The sequence below is a fragment of the Solanum stenotomum genome, chromosome 1 (assembly GCF_019186545.1).
Source record: "Solanum stenotomum isolate F172 chromosome 1, ASM1918654v1, whole genome shotgun sequence".
NCBI classification, from domain to species: domain Eukaryota; kingdom Viridiplantae; phylum Streptophyta; class Magnoliopsida; order Solanales; family Solanaceae; genus Solanum; species Solanum stenotomum.
The window spans coordinates 97,677,093-97,700,787 of NC_064282.1; the positions used below are offsets into that span (position 1 = coordinate 97,677,093).

At 36.2% G+C, this 23,695-nt stretch overlaps 2 protein-coding genes across 2 annotated transcripts; one reads left to right on the forward strand and one right to left on the reverse strand.

The window, feature by feature from the left end:
- Positions 1 to 5,546: 5,546 nt before the first annotated feature.
- LOC125860132 (uncharacterized) lies at positions 5,547 to 7,034 on the reverse strand. Its single transcript, XM_049540037.1, has 3 exons — positions 6,455 to 7,034; positions 6,289 to 6,319; positions 5,547 to 5,955 (listed from the first exon to the last, which is right to left on the reverse strand). The coding sequence occupies exons 1-3, from the start codon at positions 7,032 to 7,034 to the stop codon at positions 5,547 to 5,549; spliced, it is 1,020 nt and encodes a 339-aa protein (XP_049395994.1).
- Positions 7,035 to 18,030: 10,996 nt separating this feature from the next.
- On the forward strand, positions 18,031 to 23,065 carry LOC125872877 (linoleate 13S-lipoxygenase 2-1, chloroplastic-like). Its single transcript, XM_049553673.1, has 3 exons — positions 18,031 to 18,274; positions 18,908 to 18,986; positions 22,943 to 23,065. The coding sequence occupies exons 1-3, from the start codon at positions 18,114 to 18,116 to the stop codon at positions 23,048 to 23,050; spliced, it is 348 nt and encodes a 115-aa protein (XP_049409630.1). The 5' UTR covers positions 18,031 to 18,113; the 3' UTR covers positions 23,051 to 23,065.
- Positions 23,066 to 23,695: the final 630 nt, after the last annotated feature.

Below are 23,695 nucleotides of genomic sequence, written 5' to 3' on the forward strand. Positions count from 1 at the left end.
TAAAGTTAGAGTTAGACAACAAACAATAAATAATCACAATTAAACAATTAAAGAGTAAGGGAGAAATTGGATTTGGGGCTCTTTTTGGGCCAATGGAATTTTTTGGGTTTTAATCTAATTCTCGTTTTTGTATTCATCTGATGTATATCAGTGTATATCGGATGTATACAACCCATTTTTCTGCTTTTCGGAACCTATACGTCAACTCCAAAGACTGTTCTTCGATTTCTCAAGGTTGGATGACTCAATAAAAGAATTTTGGGCCTTTATGGCCCTCTCGAAATACGAAGGGAGGAAAGACGGGAGCCCATGGGACTCAACCGAGGAGTTCATGCAAAAAAAAAAAAGGAGGATAAAGATTAGTAATCATTCATGTCACATGTAAAGAGATCAAAACTGAATATTACTATGGCTTTCCAGATTGTTAGCAAACACTCATTGGTCCTAAAATGATGATGCTCAACTAGTACACATGTTGACTAATATCATGTGACCAAATGGGAGCTTTGGAGATGATTTCCTACTGAAGACAACTGGACAAATATTGTATTTCTAGGTCACTAGGCCAACATGCTTTTATACTAGTACTAGTTATATATAAATGGCAACAACACAGTAAAATAAAAATAGCTCAACCAATATCACATGCCAATGGTCCCATAGATCAAAGTGATCAGGACAAAATTACCTACCACTAATCTGTAGCAAGCAAGATTTATTCTTTGTTCTAATCTTTTATTCTACACTTTCCATAATAAACTTAATCACCAAGAGGTTAACAAGCAAGCTTTGACCATCACTAATAAAAAGAGAAAAGAAAGCTATTGCAAGTTCTCAACACCAAATTTGATAGATTCACCCTTTGGTGCAAAAAGTTTACACTTAAACAAGACCCGATCTATAACCATGCTTGCAACAAATTACAAATTAATATGCATTATTATGTAAAATTTATTAAGACAAGATGAAAAAGTAAAATCTGGGCAGCCAAAGCTTGTATGACCCTGAACTATGGTGAGAAAATTAAATTGGAAAACATTATAGAAGAGCATTTTAGAGTTAGCAAAAAAAACCGACAGTGACTAAGTTCGCATTAGGGCCGATTCAATATTCATGGACAGAAATATTTATGTTAATGTCCCAATACTTCATAGCAGTAGACACATAGAAAGAACATTTTCAGCTAAAATCATCAACACAATTAAATTCCAAACTATGAAAACCCAATAATACTATGATTAACTAGCCAAGAGTTGATAAAGGAAGTTGAAAAACACAGAATAAAGATGAGAAGAGTTCACCTTTTTTCGGGCAGGAACTGAGACAACGAGTTTAACCATGAAGAACTACCACCACTATGAGCCTGCTTCGATGGGTTTCGAAAAATAAAATAACTTTGAATTCTAATAAAGGAGACTCAAACTCTCTGTTTTTTTTTTTTACTCTTTTCGGTTGATTTTTTTTTAATCAATTTTCCTCTATTTCTCCCCCCTTTTTTAGTGATCAAAAGAGATGAATATATAGATGAAAATTAGGGGGAAATCGGGTGAAATTTTTTCATTTCAAATTCAAATTTCTTGCTCCTTTTCAAGGCCAACAGGGAGCAACTGAGTTTGGCATGAAATTTCTCCAAAATCCCAGAAAATTTGAGGCAGCAGGGTTGCTGCGTACAACTGCTGTTGAAATTTTGGACTGCTGCTGCTATTGTTGAAATTAGAAGGGAAAAAGGGGTGGGGCCGATTGGTGTACGTTGTTTTGTTGTTATATGTATTGTGAGTTTGGGGAATTAAAAGGGTAGGGTGTTGCTTGAATTGAATAAAAGGGAGAAAAAAAAAGTTGCTGCAATTTGTAAATGGCCTCCAAAATTTGACATTTTAAGAGTTGAAATTAGGATTATTGAAATGGGTATATTTATAAATACAATAGCCAAGTGTATTAAGAACGTTATGTAAAGAATTTGGCTAAAATTTAAATGAGATGAACTAATATAATCAATTAACGAACTTCCTAATTTCAATTGAATAAGATAATAAATTTAGCTAAACTAAATTACTCAAAGTTAAAACCATAATTTAAACTAAACTAATTTAATAAAAATATTTAAGTAAGAAATAAAATCTTTGAGACGATTTTCCAATATTCATAATATATACTAATTATACATAATTATATAATAATTAACTTAATTATAAATTAATTAACTTAAAATATAAGCTATTAATTAATTTAAACTAAATAACCAAATATTTAAATAAAACTAAAATTCTTTTGACACAATTTTTGACCATTCACAAAATATACTAATTAGACACGTAATTATAGAAACTATCATATTTATTATTTTGAAATTTATAAAAATGACAGAACTACTTAAAATGATTTGAAAATTATTTTGAATTTTATAAAACCAATTATTTCAAATCTTTAGAATTTAGGAAGTTTGATGATTAATTTATATTGTGGAGGTCCAAAATTGGGTGTCAACAACTGTCCCTCGTTTTACTTGGATTGGTGCAAGAAATTCGAGGAAAATGAAATTGACAAATCCAATTATGACCGACCACACCTTCATCCAAAGAAAAGGGATTTGGTACGGACTTCAGGAATTATGGCCAAACCCCGGAAATAGGTTTACTACATATCTCAGGCTATATGAGAATTCAGGCCACTTGTAGTTCGATACGCTTGACTTAATGCACGATTTAAAAGAATTCAAAAGTCATTTCAATATCGGATTATGAAGAGACTGGAATGCTCTGAAATAAGATTTGAGAGTGAAAGTTTGGATACAGCCGAATTTTCAATATTGATCCCGCCTACATATTCCTCAACTTAGGAAATCAGGCTGTTTGTAGTTCGACTCGATCGATTGAAAAAGAGATCTATTATGCTAGATCACCTTTGGTTTCGGAAAATGACAAAGTAAGTCGAGTATGAAAAGGAGGCTTGCAACCTCTTAGCCATGAATGCGGAGCTCTTCACATCCATAAGTAAGAACTTACACGGACATAATTTTCAAGGTTCTTGGTGCATTGTCACTTAGATTGGAAAATTGTTTCTGGTGAACCCAAAATTTTCCGAATACAAAACAGGGATCGATAAATCTAAGAAAAACCCACATGCCTTCTGATAGGGGTGTGGTTTGATTGTGGTGGAAGTCACTCTCTGCTCGCGTCCTAAGAGTTGGACACTCCTCTTTGGACTATGTCCCAGTTCGCTGCTAAGAAAAAGTTCCACGTTGTGCTGCATCCTAATTGATGTCGTCCGCACCTGTGGTTTGTTTTGAGAATTCATCCTCTTGGATGCTCTCGACAAAGACTGAGATAAAACTCATTAGCATAAAAATGTCGTTCAAATGGAGGGATAGTGTCTTTTACCATGTTGACACTTAATTGCTCTCCTTGAACATTTGGCATCAACTCCATCAAGTTCGACATGAAGCAAATAAAGTTTGATCTCATATTTGTAATATAATCTTCACTGTACTCTTTATTTGATGATGAAGTAATAAAATAGGCAAATGTAATATGTAGATAGTTCTCTTGATGTCGTTGTTGATGGTTCTCTTGATGTTGCCCTTACAAATGAAAATGATGCAGCCGATGTTGCTTTTCTCGCGATGCATGATTTCCTTTTCTGCGATGCGTAAAGATAATGCTTTCTTGAAAAATATAGGTGATGTTTCCTCGAAAACTGTAGCTGATGGTGATTTTCCCGTGATGCATGAAATTTTTTCTTGCGATGCATTAATCTTTCTCTTGCAATGCATGAATCTTTTTCCTCGATGCATGGTTTTTTCTCTGTGATGCATGGATTTTTTTTTCCGCTATGCATGACTTTCTTTCCCGCGATGCATGAATCTTCTCTTGCAATGCATGAATCTCTTCTCTCGCGATGCATGAATCTTTTTCCCGCGAAACATGAATTTTTACTTGCAATGCATGAATTCCTTTCCCGCGATGCATGAATCTTCTCTTGCAATGAATGAATCTCTTTTGTCGCGATGCATGAATCTTTTTCCCGCGATGCATGAATCTTTTTCTCGCAATGCATGAGTCTCTTTCCCGCGATGCATGAATCTTTACTTGCAATGCATGAATTTCTTTTCTCTTGCAATGCATGATTTCTTTTGATGACGTCGTCCCTGGTACCAAACGAAGATAATGCTTCACCGAGCAACATAGGTGATCTTCTGAGGTATTTTTGGGTGGCGATATTGTCTCAATGGACAATATAATAAAAATGACCCTCAGAGTAGCGGTATCGTCTCAATTGACAATATAACTAAAGATGACCCTGAGTAGTGGTATTGTCTCATTTGTCAATACAATATAAATGACTCTCCGAGTAGTAATATTATCATGTTCGATAATATGATGCAGATAATGTCCTCCAAGTATTTTTAGTTGCAGAAAAATAATAATATTGCTCTCTTTGTGGCTTTCGTTCATTCCATCTCTGAACATAGTTGTACTTTCATTATGGACTTGCCTTGTTGGGAATTTGCACAAAATAATGTTATTCATAATCCAAAATCCTTGATACAAGCAACATAAAATATTTCCTATAGACCTGCATTCATAGAGAAATTGTTAGTTTAAAAATGAACTGATCTGTGTCGATCTCTACGATTGTCTGCTCCTTGTCTTGATATTTTCGGTTGATTTCTCCGATCTCCCGTCTCTTGATAGATAAGACAAAATATTTTTATGCAAAAAAAAAATTGAAACAAGAAGGAAAATTTTTTAAGGAAAATAGATTTTCAAAAGTAATGTTTGGAAAAGGTCACTGCCAAGTGTCATGTTACGTTAAGCTTCAGTGAACGTATTTGAAGCTGATGCCTTGAAGTCTTTCCGATTACTTGTTGGGAAGTATTCAAAGTCATTCCAAACTCCCGATGAACCTTATTGTAATTTTTGAGGTCCTCCTCAATATTTCTGTCTCAGTTAATTGTCTTGGCTTATCTTTAATCGTTGGTGAACAAACACGGAATTTTTGAGATCTTCTCAAAAATTCTGTTCCAGTTGCAAATCTCAAAGTAACTTCAGTCTTGACTTTGTCGGAGAGATCTTCATTTTGAGAATTTTTGAGTCCCTCTCAAAATTCTGTCCCAGTTTATATTATAAAGAAATAATAGAAATCTTACGGGAGATATGACCGAGCCCTTGTGGTGCCTACGTATTCTGTTGAGGCAGGAATCAGGTCAAACGTAGTTCCCCTTCTCGAGAATTAACAAAATAAGAAATTACAAAGACCGACCAAGGCCGACATAGGCCGCCCACGTATCTCATTTTTGAGAATTCAGGTCGAACGTAGTTCAAATACAAGGAAATATTAAAAGGGATAAAGGGTGACCGAGGCCGACATAGGCCGCCTACGTATCTCATTCTTGAGAATTCAGATCAAACGTAGTTCGTTACAAGAGGGACAAAATTCTAAAAAAAGCAATTACAAGCAAATAGAACGATTACAAGGGAATGACAGAAATACAAACTGAAACTTTACACGTAGTATCTCTTGACAGCATCTGAGTTGATCGATTTCGGCTATTCAGTGCCATCCATCTCCGACAGGACTAGGGCACCTCCGGATAACACTTTGTGAACCATGTAGGGTCCTTGCCAATTTGGTGCTAATTTCCCTTTATATTCATCCCGATGAGGGAAAATGCGCTTAAGAACTAACTGACCAACTTCAAATGTCCTAGATATTACTTTCTTGTGAAAAGCACGATTCATTCTCTGTCGATATAGTTGACCATGACAAACGGCAACCATTCTCTTCTCGTCAATCAATGTTAGCTGGTCAATCTGCTTGCGAATCCATTCAACATCACTTAATTCAGCTTCTTGGATGATTCTCAATGAAGGTATTTCAACTTCGGCAGGTATAACTGCTTTTGTCCCATACACCAACAAATATGGAGTTGCTTCGACTGATGTTCTGACAGTCGTTCTGTAACCCAACAAAGCATATGGCAACATCTTGTGCCAACCTCTGCGATTTTCAATCATCTTTCTCAAAATCATCTTTATGTTCTTGTTGGCGGTGGAATTCCGGTGAGTAATCTTGAATTGTTCACATATCTCACTCATCAAGTAACTGTTAAGATTCGCTCCGTTATCAGTAATGATGGATTCTGGTACTCCAAACCTACATATCAGGTTGTTGCGAACAAAATCAGCTACAATTTTCTTGGTTACCGACTTGTACGAAGCTGCTTCCACCCACTTGGTAAAGTAGTCAATGGCAACCAAAATGAATCTGTGTCCGTTAAAGGCGGCTGACTCTATTGGATCAATGACATCCATTCCCCAACCTACAAAAGGCCAAGGTGAACTCATAGCATTAAGTTCGTGAGGCGGCACTCGAATCAAATCACCATGCACTTGACATTTATGACATTTCTGCACAAACTTGCAACAATCATGTTCTATAGTCATCCAAAAATAACCGGCTCGAAGGACCTTCCTCGCCAAAGTGAGCCCATTCATGTGAGTACCACAAACTCCGGCATATATCTGTTCCAGAAGCTTCGCAGCTTCATTAGCATCAACGCATCTGAGAAGACCTAAATCTGGAATCCTCCTGTAAAGGATTTCCCCACTTGCAAAAAAATTGAGGGCCATACGGCGTATCGATTTCTTTTGGTTGAGCGTTGCATTCTCAGGATAAGTCCCGTCCTCTAAATACTTCTTGATGTCGAAATACCAAGGCAAATCATCTGGCTCCGCTTCAACATGGGAACAATAGACAGACTGCTCTTTTACCTCTATATCCAAGGGATCAATATAACTTGTATCCGGATGTTTGATCATTGAGGCAATAGTGGCAAGAGCATCGGCCAACTCATTCTGTGTTCTGGGAGTATGTCTGAACTCAATCTTGCGAAATCTCTTGCACAATTTTTGTATATACTGCACATACGGTGTGATTTTTGGATTTTTCACGGCCCATTTTCCTTGAACTTGATGAATCAGTAAGTCTGAGTCTCCAATAACTAGAAGCTCATGAACGTTCAAGTCGATTGCCATCTTTAAACCGAGGATGCAAGCTTCATACTCATCCATGTTGTTTGTGCAATTAAATCGGAGTTTAGCCGCCATACCGGATTCTGACACTAAGACTGCTCTGATACCTTTCCCTTGGTGATTCGCCGCTTCATCAAAGAATACTCTCCAACCAAGATATGCTTCAGAAATATCTTCACCCACAAACGCTACTTCTTCATCGGGAAAATAAGTCTTGAGCGGTTCATACTCTTCATCAACTGGATTCTCCGCAAGATGTCAGCCAAGGCTTGTGCTTTTATCGCCTTTTGTGTCACATACACAATGTCAAACTCACTCAAAAGCATTTGCCATTTAGCTAACTTCCCGGTCGGCATTGCTTTCAGAAAAATATACTTCAATGGATCCATCCTTGAGATAAGGTACGTGGTATAAAAAGACAAATAATGTCTCAACTTTTGAGCGATCCAAGTCAAAGCACAACATGTTCTCTCCAAAAGAGTGTAACGAGTCTCATATGGAGTGAACTTTTTACTCAAGTAATAAATGGTTCGCTCCCTCTTTCCAGTCTCATCATGTTGACCAAGCACGAATCCCAATGCGTTATCCAAGACCGACAAATATAGCAATAATGGACTCCCTTCTCGTGGAGGGACCAACACCGGTGGATTGGACAAATAGTTCTTGATGGCATCAAAAGCAGTTTGACATTCTCCGGTCCACTTGGTCAAGGCATCTTTTTTCAATAACTTAAAGATGGGCTCACACACCACGGTGGATTGAGCTATGAACCGGCTGATGTAGTTCAACCTTCCTAAGAAACTCATCACCTCTTTCTTGGTCTTCGGAGGAGGTAATTTTTGGATCGCCTTGATCTTGGAAGCTGGCTATAAATCCCAACAACTTGCCAGCTGGCACCCCAAAAACACATTTAGCGGGATTTAACTTCAAATTGTATCGACGCAGACGATCAAAGAATTTTCTCAAGTGAGTCAAGTGATCCGAACTCTCGCGGGACTTGATTATGACATCATCTACATACACCTCGATCTCATTGTGAATCATATCGTGAAAGATGGTCGTCATAGCCTTCATGTAAGTAGCACCAACATTCTTGAGACCAAAAGGCATCACTCGATAATGATATACACCCCAGGGCGTGATGAAAGTTGTCTTTTCTGCATCTTCTTCATCCATCAGGATCTGGTGATAACCCGCATAACAATCCACAAACGATTGCATCTCATGCTTAGCACAGTTGTCAATGAGGATGTGAATGTTTGGCAATGGAAAATTATCTTTCGGGCTAGCATTGTTGAGATCTCTGTAGTCAACACAAATTCTGATTTTTCCGTCTTTCTTGGCAACCGGAACAACATTAGCTAACCAAGTCGGATACTGCGTCACTTCCACTACTTGGGACTCGATCTGCTTTGTAATCTCCTCTTTGATCTTTAAACTCAACTCAGACTTAAACTTTCGAGTCTTTTGTTTTACTGGACTGAAATTTGGATTGATTGGTAACTTGTGGGACACCATATTCGTACTCAATCCTAGCATATCTCTATAAGACCAGGCAAATACATCAATGTATTCCCTGAGCAAATGAACCAGGTCTCTTCTTTGGGCTTCAGTCAGATGGACACTGATTCTAACTTCTTTGATGCATTCCTCATCTCCAAGATTCACAGTTTCAGTTTCTTCAAGATTTGGCTTGTGTTGATTCACGAATTGTTGAAATTCTTCGGCAACATGTTCGGGTACCTCATTTTCTTCTTCGTATTCCTCACATTCGTTATCACCTACTTCATTTCGTTCATTCGGTTCGTGACATGACATGACATTGACAGGTTTTAAATTAATATTACTGAAATAATAAACAAACAAAGTTAGGAAAGTAAAATATAAACAGATAAATAAACAAATTTTCAATAAAAGAGGCTTTTCATTTAAATTGAAAGACAAGCACAGACTTTGGCCATGGCCGAGAGCCATTTTGCCTTTTTTAAACATCACAAGAGAATTTAAAAGCTTCAAACAAATAACAATTATATAAATGGTGGGTCTCGGGCCTCTTCCGGACTACCACCGCTTCAAACACATGTCTTTTTTACCCAGATGAGCGGGAAATCAGGAGTAGTGTGGAGGTCCAGTTCTGCAATTGCTCCTCAGGTTCTGCATCACGGATGCTTGATGTCCCAACCTCTTCCTTGATGACCGCATCAATCTCCTCAAAAAGGCCCCAGATTCCTTCCCCGAGACCAATATCGTTGACATTTTCTCGTACCGGAAATGACTGGTACAAATAAGGAATTGGCCTGGCCAATGCTTAATCAATACCCTTGTTCTTCATCTCTACTTCGTTAGCATCTGTGGGGACATACCCCAAACCAAACTTTGTTCCTTTGGCAAGAATTTGGATAGGCTTGACGATTCCTTGAAAGTGCTTCCCCAATCCGAAACCTGGTTTGAAACCATTCTGGAGCATGACGGTAGCAATCATCTTGTACACGGAGGGCATAAAAGGTTGCGGAGCCAAATCATCACCAGTGGCATTTACCAGCTCCACCGTGTGGAAATCACAACCTCGAGAAACCTCATGAACGACCGGCGCATACCCATCGGAATGACTCCCCTCACTATGAATGACTAATTCCTAATCCTTCCAAACAAATTTCATCAATTGGTGAAGGGTAGAAGGCACAGCCCCAGCCATGTGAATAAACGGTCTTCCCAGAAGCAAATTGTAACTGGTATTGATGTCCAACACCTGAAACTCCACATTGAATTCTGCAGGCCCTATCTGAACATCCAAATTTATTACCCCTATCGTGTCTCTCTGCACTCCATCAAAAGCTCTCACATTGACCTGGTTTTGTTGAACCTTTCCCAAGTCAAATTTCAGCTGCCTCAGAGTCGAAAGTGGGCAAATATCAAGACCAGACCCGTCATCGACCAAGATATGATTATTATCTTGTCTCAACACGTACAAGTAACGTGCAGAGCCTTGTTGTGCATCCTGCCTTTAAAGGGCAGCTCTTCATCACAGAAACTAATTCGGTGCCCTCGAACAACTTGGTTTATCATAGCAGCTAGATTATCGTTGTTAGTACCCACAGGCACATAAGTGTCATCCAAAGCTCTCATCAAAGCATGTCTATGCAACTGCGAACTCATCAATAAAGCCCACACAGAAATCTGAGTCGGCGTCTTCTCTAGATGCTCCACAATCGAATAATCTTTCGGTTGCATTTTTCTCCAGAACTCCTCAGCTTCGGCTTCACTGATCGGCCTTTTTGCTTGGTCCTTCTTCTACCCTCATTGAGCCAACTCTTACGGTGTGTAGCACTTGCCGGATCTGGTCATACCCTGGGTAACAGCTGTTTCAATCACAAACTTTGGTCGGGCAAGAGTTTCTCGTGGCACCAAGGCAACAACCTTTTCGGGTGTCAGAATCACAAACTTTTTCTTCTCTTTAATGCTCAACGAGGCTACAGCCCTTTCCAGTTCATCAGGAACAACCAGAACTATTGCCTTTGTCATGCACCAATCGTCATCTGTCTTTATCATATTGATAGTGACGCCTCCATGATTTGGCAAATGATTGCTATTGACATTGGGCGCGACCGTCTGAAGAGAGACGACGTTCTGATCGACCAGGTCTTGGATTTTATGTTTCAAGTTAATACAGTCGTCGGTATCATGTCCAACACTGTTGGAGTGATACGCACACCTCTGGTCGGGTCTGTAAAACTTTGAGCTAGTATCAACCGGCTTGGGCCCCACTGGATTAATATATCCTGTCGCGGTTAATCGCTCGAACAACTTTGTTCGGCTTTCAATGAGCGGAGTGAAAATTCTAGCAGGCTTCTTCTCGAATCTAGGACGAGAGGGATCGTAATTGCCTTGTTGAGGGGGAGACATTTGGCGATAATTTGGAGCATTCGGATGGGGGGTTTGATATCTGGGATATGAATTGGTTTGGTAATTTGGTTGTGGAGCTTGGTAGTTCGGGGGGGGGGTATTTTGGTAAAGTGGTGCTGGGGTTTGGTACCTTGGGGGAGGAGTCTGGTAATTTGTCTGAACATTGGTACAGTTGGGGGCGACGTTCCGATAGTGATGAGGTGGAGTTTGGTAAATTAGAGGGGGAGTTTAGTAAATGGAGAAAGGGTATTTTGATAACTGGGGGGAGGATTATTTTGGTAATCAGTCTGTCTATAACAAGCCGGGTACAAACTCTGTGAAGGTCGAGAATGACCTTGGTATGATGAGACTTTCTTTGGGGTCTTCTTCCCCTCATAGGAAATAAAGGACACATCCTCTCTTTTCTTCTTCAACAAACCTGAAGATCCGGGCGAGGCAGCAACACGGGCAATCTTCCCGGTTCTCAATCCTTCTTCGATAGTCTCACCTACCTTGACTATCTCAGCAAATTTTTCTCCAACGAGCAACATGATTCTGTCATAATATTCGGGCTCTTGCACCCGCACAAACACTTCGACGATTTCCTTTTCCGACATAGGAGGTCTAACTCTAGCTGCCTCCTTCTGCCATCTATATGCAAATTCTCTGTAACTTTCGGTTGGCTTCTGCTTCATCTTTTCCAAGGAGTAACGATCAGGAACGATCTCCACATTATAGGCGAATCGTTCGATGAAATCCTTAGCCAGAGCATTCCAACAAGACCACTGTCTCGTTTCATGAGACGTAAACCACTCTAGAGCCTCTCCGCCCAAACTTCGGCTAAAAAGCCGCATTAACAAAGTTTCGTCTCTCCTAACTCCCACAAGTTGGTCACAGTAGGCCCTCAAGTGTGCTAAGGGGTTCCCTGTTCCTCTGAAGATGTCAAATTTTGGCACCTTGAACCCTTCAGGGAGGTCCAAATTCGAATGAATGCACAGGTCTTCGTAACTCAACCCGGCGACCTCAGGAATGCAGTTCAACTCCTTCATGGCTTTTCTGATTTCCTCCTTCATATCTATCTTGGCGGTCTCTTCCTTTGACCTCCACTCTCTCTCCCTCTCCTCATAGTGGTCGAGCTCCGAACCATGGGCGCCATGCTCATTGGGGACCGGTATTTGGAAAGTGGCTTTTTGTGGTAGTGGTGGAGCAATAGAGGGACTCTGGCCATTTAAAGGGGCGTGATAGTTTTGGGGAAAAGTCTGGGGGCTGGTATATTGGTTTTGGTGAAGGAGGGAAGTGTGTGGGTTATTAGCGTTTTGGCTGTGAGGGGGTAGGCCAATTTGGTGGTTTGTATTGGGGGGAGGAAGTGGTGCTTGGAGGTTGGTATTTTGAGGAGGGGGTGGTGTTTGATAAGAGGTTGAGACGTAGTGGGGGTTTTGGGTGGTAAGGTCAATGATGGAGGGATTACGAGTAGGGCTTAAAGGCGAGTTCTGAGCTTGTTCCACGTTAGGATAGGGAATTTGAGCTGGAGATCTTTCGTCTGGTTGAGCATTGACAGCAAAAATCGGAGGAGGCAAATCGTTTTTTCTCTGCATCTCGACCCTCATCTCAGCAATTTGTTGCATCAACTGCAGGATCAGTTCATTCTGATCAGCAAGGGCGGGTTGAGCCACCACGACATCAGTAAGGCTGATTTCTTCGTTGTTATCACCCATTGTTGCTTCTCCCTTTTGTGAACTTTGATTGGGGAAGGAATCTGTAGGACCTTTAGATTTAGTGAAATAAGGATGATCAGCCAGCTTATCGACACTGACCAGTTCTAACTACCTTTTGAGAAAAACAACTCAAAGGCAAATATGTTAGTTTTGATTCATCACAAATAATGCAAAATATCATATAGAAAGCAGATAAATACATAAAAGTTGCTTTGTTTGAGAACATGCTAACCCACGAATAATGGGGACTGACTTTTGAACAAGCAGGAATTTGCTCGTTTTTATGTTGAGGTTGGTGACTCAGAAAGTTTAAATTGCGTTGAGCTAAGGTCTTCTTGTTGCATCTCTGGGCATTTGTTGATCTGAACTCAATGTTTCATTGTAGAATGAAGGGAAAAAGAAATTTTTTTAAAAGATAGGGGCCGGGCCTTGAAAGGCTGCCTACGTATCTCCGAAGGAGAATTCAGGCCCTACGTAGTTCGAATACAAAGGAAGTTTCATTTTCATTCATTCATTTCTTGAAGATCACAAGGAAAGTAAAAACAGACAATAAAGCTCCTAAAAGATAAAATGTGCCTCCACCCAAGCCATTCTTCTTCTAATTGTCTCGTTAATCACGGGGGGTAAACTCATATGCTTCGAGGGTGGTTTTCTCATTCCCTTCCTTCCACCGTCCTTGAACAGGAGGCCTATAGACAATTTCCTCCCCAGTATCTTCTTCAGTAGCTTCAGGTCTGGTGTCTTCGGGACCACTGATGTTGGCTTCTTGGTTGAAGAAAGAGTGTTTTCCAAGTGGCTTCTGAAGCATCACGGTTATATCTTTGAGGGCATCGCGCTTCTTCCGCACAGCAGCTGTCTCTTTATCTATAACAACACATTTTGTCATCTTTGCTGCCAATTCCGCGTCTAGTGCTGCATTTGTTGTTCGTGCGATTGCGGTGGCAAATTCCACTTCTATTCTCCTTTTTCTGGTTTCTTGGATCTCTTGTCTGAGCTGCTGCAATTTCATCCTCAAATCCTCCTTAGTTAGCTCTATGTCGATACCCTTCCCTTTTTCCATCTTAGCAGCAATTTTACCTTTCCTGAGATAATAGAGTAGTGTTTTAGGATTTGGTAGTATGATTTTATTTATGACTGAGAAACTTAAGACTCATGGAGTTTTGGTCGGACATTTTGGTAGTGACTTGTATTTGATATTTTTCAAATTTTTGACAAGGAATGGGCTAAAATGTCCTCATTCAAAGCAACGTACCACACAAACAAGTTAAAGCGCACAAGCAAACAGATAAATATAGCGTCCTAAACATACTTGTGACCCTTTTGTGCCAAGGGTAGGCCGAGCGAATTAAAGGATGTATATGTCTTTTTAAGCCAATTCATTATCCCCAAAATATTTCATTAAGATTATTTAAAATAATATTTAACAACATATAAATGGGGAAATAAGTTCAAAAGGGAAATAATAACAAAACAAAGTACAAATGAAAGCAATCTCACGCAGGGGATGATAATAAACTTCAAGCTCCTCCTGAGCTTTCACCAAGTCTGGTCCTCTTGGCGATGCTGACCTCTTCTCACATAGCATATATGTTCGCCCATAGGTGATCTTTTGCCAACCGAGCCCCTTCTTGATGTCTGAACCTTTCAACCGACTGAATCTGCTGCTCCATGCTATCATCCAATTCTGACATGCATTGTCTGGCTCTTCGTAGCTCTTTCTTCAATTGAGCTATGATTTTGGCATCTTCTGAATGTCGGTACTGGTGATCCAACTCATTCTTATCAAACCTCTCTTGAAGTCGATGAAGTCGGATTTTGATGTTTGGCCCCAATATTATTAAATTAATTAAGATCTAAATGTATATAATTGAAGAGGTATGAATTAAGGAGATGATTTTATAAAATAAAATAATTAAAGAAAATTAGAGAAAATATAAAAAATCACAAAAAAGATAAATAGGATCCTTGGCCATTGCAAGGTGCCACATCACTACTTTTTTATCTAGCTTTATATATATATATATATATATATATATATAGAGAGAGAGAGAGAGAGAGATTTGAAAAATGTTATAAAATATATTTCTCTATTCAAATTTAACATATTGTTAAAGTATAAAATATTTTTACATACATGTAAGGTTATTCAATTCAGTTCAGGAATTTTTCAGTTTTTTTCATAAATTAAAAAGATCATCCCAATTATTCGGGATGGTTTTAAACTTAAATAAAAGTCTATGATTTGATTGAAAAAATAACATAAATCGAATCGTTTTGGTTAGGTACTCCCTCTGTTTCAATTTATATGACTCATTTTTCTTTTTAGCGGCGAGTTCCCAAAAGAATGGCAGATTTTTATATTTTGTAATAATATAAATTTAAAATGTCCATTTTACTCTTGATAAAATAATTTATATAACCACACAAATATCTATGATTTATTTTAAACCATAAATTTTAAAAGTCTTTCATTCTTAAACTGTGTGTGAGATCATATATACTATATCACATCAATTGAAACGAAGAAAATAATTAACTCTTCTCACTACAAGAAAATAATATGCGTCATACCAACCGACGTGATTACTTTACCATCATCAATAGGAATTCCACTTAACAATAAGGACTTCAAGACAGTGGAGTAAAAATGAAAAATAAAAAATAAAAAATAAAAATATATTAATAATTTCTTAAATTTGTCAATATATTTTTTTAGATACTCAAACTATGTCATGGTCTAGTCGAGAAGTATTTCAATCAAACACTTGTGAATTAGCACTGGATTATTTGATAATTTAATTAGTTACGAGCTTAGTGATTGATTAACAACTAATTAGCAATAAATCTTGTAGTTGATTTCATGATTTCTAGTAGTGTCTACTTAATGGACGTTTGAGAACATGCATGCGCACACTTTTTTTTTTCTTCAAAGTTTGAGCTAAAAGCGTTTAGATATACCTAATCATGTGTTTAGATGTCAACTCAAACATACCATAATTATAGTATATTAAATATAATTCATTGATAAATATTGATTAATGTAGTCCACCTAGTAGTGGCAAATGAATGGATTGATTTCAATGAATAAAATAGTTCTATTATATTTTAAGTGAGTTTTATCATTTTAAAATATTTATTTTAAACGTCATATTCAAAACTGATAAACCACAATACCATAGAGAGACTAGAAAAAAAAAGGCACGTACAACATCATGTGTTTACTAACTAATAAGGAAATCACAATAACACGTGAAAAACAAGTCAAACTGAATAATCATATCATATATATATTATTACTTGATGAGATTGCCCGTGCAGAGCACAGACCTAATTTTTTTGCATTCTAGTGTCATTTTTCTTTCATATCCAAGAAATTGAAGCATGCATATCTTACATTTTATTGAGAAATCTAGGGAAAATGAATAAGTAGTACCCCCAATCTATGCCCGAAATCTCAGAGATACACTTATACTATACTAAGGTCTTATTACCCTCTCGAACTTGTTTTATAAATAATTTTCTATCCCTTTTCGGCCTACGTGGCACTATCTTCTGAGCCTAGCGCGTGTTGACAATTTTTTCAAGTTATCTGGTTGATAGTGCCAAGTAGGCCAAAAATGGGTAGAAAATTATTTATAAAATAAGTTCGGAGGTAATAGGACCTTTGTATAATATAAGTGTGTCTCTGAGATTTCGGGCATAGGTTGAGGGTACTTATGCATTTTCCCAGAAATCAATAAAATAGTAGTAGACACAAATATTATCAATTGTACAATCACAAATATCTAATAAACTGAAAGAGATATATTCAATAACTAATTAACACAAATAGGTAACCATGATCATCACATGAAAATAAGTAGATTAAGCACAATATGATAGCCTAATTTTACCATATTAAAGAACAAATACAAAACAACTTTAAAGCTGGAGCATTTTATCTTACAGTCCCATTTCAGTTGAACAATGTTTATTAGCTTCTTTACTCTCAACATTATTCACCAAGTGTTGTTCGATTCTTAGTATCATATGAGCCCTATTGATTTAGTAAAGTTATGTTTCAAAAGGAATTGTATGAAAGTTCTCATGTATTGGTAGCTCGTTAATTATTGATTGAAATATTTATTTGAGCTAAAATATATACTAATAGAACTAATTATGAACTAATTCATGGTTAATTCATTAGTAAATTGCTTCATAACTAACATAATTTTATCCGTCGTTAATCCATGGCTAAATTCAGGAATGGCCATTGAAGAGCAAGCTAGACCCTAAGGTGTATGGACCTCCTGAATCAGCAATCATAAAAGAGCTAATTGAACTAGAAATTGGAGGATTATGACTGTTAAAGAGGTATATATAAACACATCATTTTTATTTATTTTTCATTTGTGAAAAAAATTATATTTTTTTATTTGTTTGTGGACAGACGATATCTGGTCATGGTCAGAACGTTAGTTTAATCTTCTTTTTTTTTTTTTTTGGGAAGAATGGCCTTTCTTGAGCCATTCTTTAAATTATCATGTCCCCCAATAGCTCAATGTGCTAAATTTGTCTTTAAAAGAAAAGATTCATTCAACTATTATTAAAGACGGAAATTTAGTTTGTTGAACTAAAATGGATACATGATTTAAACAGTAGTACTAGAACTTATTCCCAATGGACAACAAATGTCATTTTTTTTAAAAAAAAATGTTAAGAGAGGGTAAAAAATTCAAGATTGTCCCTTATGGTAAAGTATTCTTTTTTTTTTAATCATTTTAATTCTTGAGCTACACATAACCGCGTAGGCAATTCAACAAAAGAAGTTGTTCATCTTAGATTATCATGATTTGCTATTGCCATATGTGAACAAAGTGAATTAACTCAAAGGGACAATACTTTATGGTTCAAGAACTTTGTTCTTCTTGACACCTGATGGCACATTGAGACCTTTGGCAATTGAGCTATCACATCACCTAAAAGATATTTACAAATAAGTCTTCTTAAGACATCAGATTTATTATAATCTTGAAGATAAGACAAGTTATTTGTTATATTAAGTAGAAGTGATCACTTGATGATGACAATGCATATAACTTGAACTCTTTGCTAACTGACTCCTTACATTATAGTACTCTATCACGATGTAGTGTAAAGACTTTTTTTTTATACTATCAAGTCATCTACCGATAAGTTTTCTTGAAAATAAGACAGGTTACCTGTTACAACAAGGAACAAGGAGATGTGACTTGATGGTGTATAAATTCCTTAAACTGATGCACGATGCATATAACTTAAACTCTTTGCTAACCGACTCCTTAAATTTCTCGATATCTTAGTAATTTTGATTTTGAAAATTTTATGGCTAGTTTTTTTTTTTGTACCAAAATTTTTCAGGCTAAGAACTCATTGTTGTACAGAGCCATATATTATTGCAACAAATAGGCAACTAGGTGCAAAGCATCCAATATATAGATTGTTGCAACCTCATTTTAGATACACAATGGAAATAAATGCCTTAGCTAGAGAAGCACTTATTAATGCTAATGGTATTATTGAGAGTTCATTTTTCCTAGGCAAGTATGCAATTGAGTTGAGTTCTATTGCCTATGGTGCTGAATGGAGATTTGATCATGAGGCACTCCCACAAAACCTTATTAGTAGGTAAGAACTCACTAATCTTCTATTATTCTAATTTGATTCGGTGTTTGGTATCTGTTTTGGGACCCTACTTTAGGGGTAAAGCGCTCTCAATTGAATCGACTCAATTCACAACTAGGGTAGAATTCGAGACATGAGGTTAAAGGTGGAAGGGTGCTAACAACTCTACCACAACTTTTATTGATCACTAATCTTCTTCTTTTTTTGTTTTCACCTGATGTTTGGGGTATGCTTTGGGATAAGATTAATTCGACTTTGTATCAGGATATCCCATTTTGGTAGTTAAATGTTCCCAATCAACGTCACCTCCATTCACAATGGTCGAAATTGAGACCTCTGATTACCAATCTGGCGGTATTTACCATCCTATCGCTAACTTTGATGGACAGTAATCCTTTGTTAAGTTTTATTTTTTGAGTATAGATTGATGTAGTTGTACTAAGAAGGTATATATTTATACGATCAGATCAATTATACGGTATTTACAAATGAATCTTTAGAAAATGAGTCTTAATTATCAAAAGCCGGGATGTAGTACGATACAACAAGGGAGATTAAGAATCTACTATATATATACGGTATAACTTTTTGACCCCCCTGCTTCAACTAACAAATTAGTTTGTGCAAAATAAACAGGGGATTGGCAGAGGAAGATCCAAATGCACCACATGGATTGAAACTAACAATAGAAGATTACCCTTTTGCTAATGATGGTTTAGTAATTAGTACTTTGGGACATACTTAAACAATGGGTAACAAATTATGTAAACCATTATTATCCACAAACAAATCTCATTGAATCTGATAAAAACTCCAAGCTTGGTGGTCAAAGATTAAAAATGTTTGACATGGTGACAAGAAAAATGAGCCATGGTGGCCAGAGTTAAAAACCCTAAATGACTTAATTGGTATTGCCACAACAATAATTTGGGTAACTTCTGGCCACCATGCAGCTGTTAACTTTGGCCAATACAGCTATGCAGGTGCACACACCTTACCTTTTTTGCTTTACTTCAAATTTTTAGTTTATTTGTACTGTCGGTGTATATAAGTTAAATAAAGGTGATATTAGGAGTAACGGTAAATTTATCTTTGCTCAACCTATAGGTCACGTGTTTGTGCTGGGAAATCAGTCGCTAATGTTTGTCTCAGGATAAGTTGTTTAGCCCTTTAGGGTACAACCCTCTTTTGAACCCTATGTGAATGTAGGATGCTTCGGGCATCGAACTNGTTTTCACCTGATGTTTGGGGTATGCTTTGGGATAAGATTAATTCGACTTTGTATCAGGATATCCCATTTTGGTAGTTAAATGTTCCCAATCAACGTCACCTCCATTCACAATGGTCGAAATTGAGACCTCTGATTACCAATCTGGCGGTATTTACCATCCTATCGCTAACTTTGATGGACACTAATCCTTTGTTAAGTTTTATTTTTTGAGTATAGATTGATGTAGTTGTACTAATAGGGTATATATTTATACGATCAGATTAATTATACGGTATTTACAAAGGAATCTTTAGAAAATGAGTCTTAATTATCAAAAGCCGGGATGTAGACATGTTGTATCGTACATTGGTACAATACAACAAGGGAGATTAAGAATCTACTATATATATATATACGGTATAACTTTTTGACCCCCCTGCTTCAACTAACAAATTATTTTGTGCAAAATAAACAGGGGATTGGCAGAGGAAGATCCAAATGCACCACATGGATTGAAACTAACAATAGAAGATTACTCTTTTGCTAATGATGGTTTAGTAATTAGTACTTTGGGACATACTTAAACAATGGGTAACAAATTATGTAAACCATTATTAGCCACAAACAAATCTCATTGAATCTGATAAAAACTCCAAGCTTGGTGGTCAGAGATTTAAAATGTTTGACATGGTGACAAGAAAAATGAGCCATGGTGGCCAGAGTTAAAAACCCTAAATGACTTAATTGGTACTGTCACAACAATAATTTGGGTAACTTCTGGCCACCATGCAGCTGTTAACTTTGGCCAATACAGCTATGCAGGTGCACACACCTTACCTTTTTTGCTTTACTTCAAATTTTTAGTTTATTCGTACTGTCGGTGTATATAAGTTAAATAAAGGTGATATTAGGAGTAACGGTAAAGTTATCTTTGCTCAACCTATAGGTCACGTGTTTGTGCTGGGAAATCAGTCACTAATGTTTGTGAGGATAAGTTGTTTAGCCCTTTAGGGTACAACCCTCTTTTGGACCCTATGTGAATGTAGGATGCTCTGGGCATCGAACTGATCTTTAGTGTATATGAAGTTAAGTCATATACACCGGGCCATCCACTCTACCTTAATATCTTCAAATTAAAATGAAAACTCCTTTTTTTTAAGTGTCTACTTGTGCACACACAAAGTTGGAGGGCATAAGTACCAATTGAAGCCAAGTTAAAGGTATATTTATGTATTATGTCCAAACAAAATGTTACATATAGTTTAGGTCTAAGTAGGGTGTGTTTGATACGAAGACAAATATTTTTCAATTTTTTTATTTCATTGATAATTCATGCGAGATATACTGTTTTCTTATACTATAATCCCATTATTATGTCTCCGGAATTTCCCAAGCAAACTATTTGAAATGTCAAAGATAAGATTTGTGGACACAAACACCACCATTTAGAAATGTCAAAAAATAAGTCAAAAAATTCTGATTTTATTTAATTTAGGAAATGTCAAAAGTTCATTTTCATATTATATATAGCCTCACCACATATTATTTTCTATTAATTGGTCCCCATACCAACAAGTAGCAAGCTACCAAACTTATTCTTGACCTTTAAGAACTTGGCCAAAACATTCATTTTCATATAGTATGATATGCAAAAAAATCATTTTTCCTATGTTAAATTGCCAAGAAATATCATTTTGATATGTTTCTATCTATCTAAAAATATATTTTCTTTGTTAACTTAATTTTTAGATGAGATGATCATAAACTTCAAAGTGTGGTATCAAAGTAGACACAAAAGTTTTGAATTTAAGTCTCAACATCACCCATTCAAAAAAATATCTTTATGTGCTCGGTCCATGAAAAAAATTAGGCTCGAATGTGAGAGAACACGTTGAGAAATAATATAATTAAATAAATAAATATGTGTTCTCCCTGCACCTTTACTTTTGGGTGAGATGATCGCATTCTTCAAATTATATAGTAGACTGACAGTGTAATTTTGTTGTCCACTGTCAGTGGGAGTAGTTAATCTTTATTATCTTCGACTAAAATATGTGACGTCTAAGTCTTCCGCCCGTGCTAGCACGGGCCCATTATTTTAGTATTTTTTTATTTTAATTTAATTATCTGATAGGTAGAATTTAGAAAATTGATTAAATTTTAATATGATTTTGAGATATTTAATTTGTTAATTACTTTTTGTTTGTACAAATTTAATGTGAAGAGGTCCATTAAGATGTCCATAATTAAAGTATATTTTATCATTGATCATTGAATTTTTACTCAAAGTAGTTACAAGATATAAACAAATATTACCAACATTCAAAACAATAAAGCAATAACTAAAGAATATTAATTTAAAATTAACAGTCATAGCTAAAATGGATTCCATAATTTTAAAAAATTACACACTAATTAAATTAAAGTAGAACAAAATAAATAATTTTTTTAAATTTTTTTTCCGAAACATGACGTACCTGCTTCAGCGTGAAGTCTTGAATTTAAAACTAAAAGTCATAGATTAAACGGATTCCATAAAAGAGAAAAATTATACAGTAATTATATTAAAATAGAACAAAAGGAATAATTTTTTTAATTTTTTTTTCCGAAATACGTTGAAGCAGGCACGTCTCTCTTAGCTAGTATTCATGGCCTCAAGCCGGAACCTATACAATCATTCAAAATACGTGAATATTCTATAATACTGTTTTTTTTTATTCTAGAAAAAATTCTGAGTTTGAAATGGTCGAGGAAAAACAATATTGTTCAATAGCATTAATAGCTTATTAAAAATTTGTTAATTATGACGTCACAATATACAAAATTCAAAATTTATGATGCTATAATACTGTTTTTTTTTTAAAAAAAATAAAAAATAAAACAAGTCCATTGAAAAATAGGCTGGTCACCAGAATATCTTATGGAAAGTCCATGCCATGGAGGATTTTAATAAATAAATTTAAAAAATGAAATATTTAAGTTAACCCCACATAAAATAAGTCACTTCCTTTTAGGACTGTGATTTTAAAAAAATAAAATATTTTATTTGTAAATCTATATTTTATAAAAAGAAATCTATATTTTAAAATTTTACAGAAAATAATCCTTTGTTAAGTTTTATTTTTGAGCGTAGATTGATGTGGTACTAATGGGGTAAATAATATTTATACAATCAGATCAATTATATCAATTATATGGTATTTACAAATGAATCCATAAAAAATGAGTCTTAATTATCAAAAATCGGAATGTAGACATGTTGTATCGTACATTGGTACAATACAACAAGGGAGATTAAGAATCTACTATATATATACAGTATAACTTTCTACACCCCTGCTTCCACTAACAAGTTATTTTGTGCAAAATATACAGGGGATTGGCAGAGGAAGATCCAAATGCACCACATGGATTGAGACTAACAATAGAAGATTACTCTTTTGCTAATGATGGTTTAGTAATTAGTACTTTGGGACATACTTAAACAATGGGTAACAAATTATGTAAACCATTATTATCCACAAACAAATCTCATTGAATCTGATGAAGAACTCCAAGCTTGGTGGTGATCAGAGATAAAAAATGTTTGACATGGTGACAAGAAAAATGAGCCATGGTGGCCAGAGTTAAAAACCCTAAATGACTTAATTGGTACTTGTCACAACAATAATTTGGATAACTTCTGGCCACCATGCAGCTGTTAACTTTGGCCAATACAGCTATGCAGGTGCACATACCTTACCTTTTTTGCTTTACTTCAAATTGTTAGTTTATTCGTACTGTCGGTGTATAAGTAAAATTTAAGGTGATATTAGGAGTAACGGTAAAGTTATCTTTGCTCAACCTATAGGTCACGTGTTTGTGCTGGGAAATCAGTCACTAATGTTTGTGTCAGGATAAGTTCTTTAGCCCTTTAGGGTACGACCCTCTTTTGAACCCTATGTGAATGTAGGATGCTTCGGGCATCAAACTGATCTTTAGTGTATATGAAGTTAAGTCATATACACCGGACCATCCACTCTACCTTAATATCTTCAAAATGGAAACTCATTTTTCTACTTATATTATTTACACTACATATCTACATATATGTCCTCAATATTGTATTGGTTTGAACTGTTTTTCCTTGAGCTGAGAGTCTTATCGCAAAACAGGCGTTCTTCAATTTCTGAGATCTGCATACACTCTATCCTTCATAGATCCTACTTTGTGGG

Bases quoted from the DNA above. Each gene is read 5' to 3' on its own strand.
- LOC125860132 (XM_049540037.1), bottom strand. From the start codon at position 7,034: ATGGCAATCGACTTGAACGTTCATGAGCTTCTAGTTATTGGAGACTCA. The intron at 6,320-6,454 runs GTTATTTTTGGA...GGCCTTTTGTAG, and splicing joins GAGGAAGGTCCTTCGAGCCG to GTTGGGGAATGGATGTCATT. The intron at 5,956-6,288 runs GTCAGCCGCCTT...GTTGGGTTACAG, and splicing joins GATGTCATTGATCCAATAGA to AACGACTGTCAGAACATCAG.
- LOC125872877 (XM_049553673.1), top strand. From the start codon at position 18,114: ATGGAAATAAATGCCTTAGCTAGAGAAGCACTTATTAATGCTAATGGT. The intron at 18,275-18,907 runs GTAAGAACTCAC...CAAAATAAACAG, and splicing joins CCACAAAACCTTATTAGTAG to GGGATTGGCAGAGGAAGATC. The intron at 18,987-22,942 runs TTAGTAATTAGT...ATGGTTTAGTAA, and splicing joins ACCCTTTTGCTAATGATGGT to TTAGTACTTTGGGACATACT.